The sequence below is a fragment of the Mizuhopecten yessoensis genome, unplaced genomic scaffold, assembly GCF_002113885.1.
Source record: "Mizuhopecten yessoensis strain PY_sf001 unplaced genomic scaffold, ASM211388v2 scaffold10919, whole genome shotgun sequence".
Taxonomy (NCBI): domain Eukaryota; kingdom Metazoa; phylum Mollusca; class Bivalvia; order Pectinida; family Pectinidae; genus Mizuhopecten; species Mizuhopecten yessoensis.
Window position 1 is genome coordinate 50,495 of NW_018408787.1, and position 4,396 is coordinate 54,890.

General features: G+C 34.1%; 1 protein-coding gene across 1 annotated transcript in view; it reads left to right on the forward strand.

Moving 5' to 3' along the window:
* Window positions 1-692: 692 nt before the first annotated feature.
* LOC110463621 (glutathione reductase, mitochondrial-like) overlaps window positions 693-4,396 on the forward strand; it is a 23,936-nt gene continuing 20,232 nt past the window's right edge. Inside the window, exons 1-5 of the mRNA XM_021518390.1 lie at window positions 693-914; window positions 1,575-1,690; window positions 2,251-2,320; window positions 2,622-2,754; window positions 3,958-4,012. Coding sequence (XP_021374065.1) covers window positions 747-914; window positions 1,575-1,690; window positions 2,251-2,320; window positions 2,622-2,754; window positions 3,958-4,012 — 542 coding nt within the window. The 5' untranslated portion in view covers window positions 693-746. The remainder of the gene's footprint in view (window positions 915-1,574; window positions 1,691-2,250; window positions 2,321-2,621; window positions 2,755-3,957; window positions 4,013-4,396) is intronic.

Genomic DNA, 4,396 nt, shown 5'->3' on the forward strand with positions numbered 1-4,396 from the left:
CCCCCCCCCCCTTAGAATTTTCTTTAAAAATCATGTATTTTCACCATTTTCCTCAATTTTTCCCCACATGGAAACCCCCCCAGGAAATTTGGACCCCCTCCCCCAGATAGGTTTCTGGATCCGCCACTGCGGAATTAGATTATCTAAGTCCGTGGTGTTAGTAGGCTTATAAAGAAAAAAATAGAATTAATTAAAAAAAATGTGTTTATAGATAAACATTACTAGGTTGTAATCATTTTTCATCTACTATTTTAAAATCGTTTCAAAATCAATTAGATGTATACCTGTACAACAACAATGACATCTATAGGGGTTTTCGAGCTTTCAATAAACAATAAACCTCCCAGGTTTATTTCAATTATATCAAAAATGATTTATATGCAATGACGATGCGAAAATACCAATTAGTATACCAATAAATCCGGGCAGGTAAAAAAACAACGTGTCATTGACTCCTATCCCTTTTACCGGGTCATATAAAATAATAATAATAATAATAATAAATGATCAAAAAAAGTAGAAAATGGATTATAATTAAAAACTACGTAATTTCTGTTGAATCTATAAACACATATTACTTTTAACGGATTCATAAAATAAACATTATTAATCTAATCTCAAAAACAAAACTAAAAATGTACTAATGATACGGTCCCCTCGGATTTGATTAGATAGGGTATTAGTTTCAGCTCACACCGTTTCAGTTTTTCTTCCGGTGTCAAAATTTTAACAAAACAGATTCACTCATGCGATTCACTCAGTTCCTGCTAACTAAAGTCATGCCGCCTGTCGTCAAACATTTCGACTACTTGGTGATCGGAGGGGGCTCTGGAGGCATTGCAAGTGCGAGGAGGGCGGCTGAGTTCGGTGTCAATGTGGCGTTGGTGGAGCAAGCGAGATTGGGAGGCACGTGTGTAAGTTCACAGCCAAAATGTTCGGCTAAATATATGACAAGGGCGGGTTGTTCGAACCAGATTTCACTCAGTGATAAGTATATTCCATGATAACATTCTATTGTGCAAATTGTTTGAATACTTCGCTAATTGCTTATATTAGGGGATACAATGTTGTTTGTTATGAGGTTTTATCGTCTCGATATTTAGATTACTGGACCAAGGGAGATAACTCGTACGAACAGGTGCTTGTTTTTGTTGTTGATTATAAATAATCCGGCGTAGTATGGAGTTAACGTAGCTAACAAATGATTTTAATCAGATTGGCTAAACAGTGTCAAACTATTGCAGTTAGTTCCACTCTTTGTAAATTGTTATGACAATCAAAACCAGTATTAAACTACCTGAGCTTCTTAACTACTTTTTACCATATTTAGAAATACACATTTGTATTACTGCAGTGCAATGGGTGCTCATTCCTTTTCTCTCTTTCCGTTCATATCTTCTCTCTGTTTGTTGAACAATTTGTCTTTAATCATTTTCTTCTGGGAGTATCAATATATATTTTTGGCAGAAAATATGACATACATTTCTGTTGTAATGTCTGCGAAAAGAATAGATTTATACATAAATTACAAGATATAATGTTAACCATTTTTCCTAATTTTCTGCTTGTTTCAGGTAAATGTAGGATGTGTCCCAAAGAAAGTTATGTTCAACACAGCGATGCATGCTGAGATGATAAAGGAACATAAGGACTATGGCTTTGATGTCCAGGCTAATGGATTTAACTGGGGGTACATAATACCTTGTACAGTCTACATACACATATATATATTTTGGCTAATGAGTGAAAGACTTTTTGTCTGATTGTTAAGGATTCCTGAGCCAAGGGAAATTAATTTTCATAAACACATGGTATGTCCCCCTAGGGACAGAAGGATAGGACCTGTTAGGGTATAAAAGCGACTCGCTCAACATGGATAAATGGATTTCAGCGAAAATCCATAGCCCAAGGCCTAGGGGTGTCAATGTAATATAAATGATGTGAGTTCTTCAGTAACTGAGAGTCAAGACTCATTCAGGGAAATAGGATAAAACAAGTCTTTGAAATACTACTCCTTCAGATTAGATAAAGTGATTTCAACTTAACTTGGTTCAAAGGTTCCTTGTGCCACGAACACTCAACATTAATATTGCATAAATGGAGGAAATAGGAGATCAGATTATTGAATCAAAGAAAAATATGAAAAAAATAATTGCTGTCAATCTATCTCTGGGTTTGGTCCATTTTAAAGTAATACCTTTAAATTGATTGTCAAAATTTAATTTGTAAATTAAAATAATTTCATTTCAGAGTTGTGAAGAAGAGTAGAGATGAGTATATCAAAAGACTTAATGGAATCTATGAAACTAATTTGGGAAAAGTAAGTTACACAATATCGACACCATTAAAGACAAATGCAAATAGTTATAAATTAACTTTAAAAGATTACATTTTCATCATACTTCCATTCTAGTTGACCTCGGTAATATTTAATTTACAATGATATTACTTTTTGCAAGGAGCTTAATAAGGAGATATATGAAACTTGGAAGTTAAAGGAAAACAATTTATATTAACCTACTTGGGGATGTTAATTGTCATTAATTGTAACCTAGACTTTGAATTTCATGACTTGTCTTTGTTTTAACATGTAATAAGATATCATTTGTTGATGAAACCAGTCCAAAGTTGAGACTTTAGTGGGGAGAGCCACGTTCACAGATGACGGCTGTGTGGAGGTCAGTGGTCAGAAGTACAGCGCCAAACATATACTGGTAGCTACAGGTGGTCATCCCTTCATACCCGACATCCCAGGTATGACTCAAATGATGATATGTGGTATTTTGTTATACATGTAGATTTTTTTCAATTTTAAGTTCTGAAAAGCATAAACATATCATATAGCACGAAAATGAGTAGATGTACCCAAATAATTCAGATGAGTTTCCCATAAAGGAAGAATGCATTTCACCTTAGTGAAAAGGGTTTAAATAAGTATTGCCTTTTTGGTTGGTTCATCTGTATTTCCATTTGTCCATCTTCATGACATCTTCATTAGACTTCGTCTTAATTAGCTTCATATTAATAATTCTGATAACATGTACAAGTAAAACAATCATCAAACATAATCGGCAGGACCATCTTCAAGATAAAAACACGATTATAATTTCATGATATATATATAGATCACTGACCCTTATTTTCCACTTTACTATCTTTTGTCGGACTTAACATTTAGATACTGACATGAACATGAAGGTCACTGTGACCTTTATTTCAGCTTCACTATCTTTGGTCACACTTTATGTTAACTCCATTTCTATCAAAGCGGGAGCAGGAACATCAATATATATGTTTTATGAACATTCTCATAGACGTAGCTCATGGCTTGATATCAAGGTCACAGATCAATACACTTGCCCTTCTTCAACTGTAATATGAAATAGGAGAAAAATTATCTAGAAAAAATAACATCAAAATCAATAACAATAAAATTCTCACACACTTAAAAAGCTGGATTGATAATTTAAAATTCTTATTGTCTGTCTATAAAAATCAAAGTGAAGAGTGTGTAATTGTACAAAAGTAAAGGTCTGCAGGAAAATCCAGCAAAGGGGATGATGGTCATGCAAGATAGATATGAATAAAACCTCCACAGGGTAACACTATATAGGGTTTTATCCGATATATATATATATGATATAAACTTTATTTATTTTACAACAGTTATGAAACAAGTTATTTTGATGTTAGCGCGTGGGGGGTCTAGTGTGGGAGGAAACCGGAGTACCTGGAGAAAACCCTCAAAGTTGGGCAGGTGACCCCAACCTTTTCACATCCGATCTGGGGAATCAAACCCCGGCCGCCTTGGTGAAAGGCAAGTGCGCTATCCACTGCACCACCCGACTTCCATGATACAATGTACTTTCTAATATTTACACCTGTACAATCTAAGGAATGCATCATTACCAGCATCACCTTAATCTGTATTACATTTTGTTTTGTGGTGTGTTGCAGGTTCAGAGCATGGAATATCAAGTGATGGCTTCTTTGAATTAGAAGACTTACCAAAGTAAGATTATTTCACTGTAACTGGAAATCACTTTGTGAATGCTTATTTTTGTCATTGTTGTTCCAGTGATATATTCACAAAGAAACAAGGACCGTTTTATGTTCTTTGTTAACATATGTTTAAATATTGTCAAGCTAGCTATTTGAATTCATAAATGCAAAAAAAAAATATTATCTTCCGGTATGTAACACTACATATATAAATCGGTGCATACATTAAAAAGTCTTAAAGAAAAATTGTGCCAACAAATTAAAATGTACATCAGTTGTAACTTAAAGTGGTAAGACATATGAACACTTACATTTGGTTAAAATTCAAACAATATGTGTCAATCATTGCAGTGTCGACCAGACAATAATGTGTCAATCATATTAGTGTCGACCA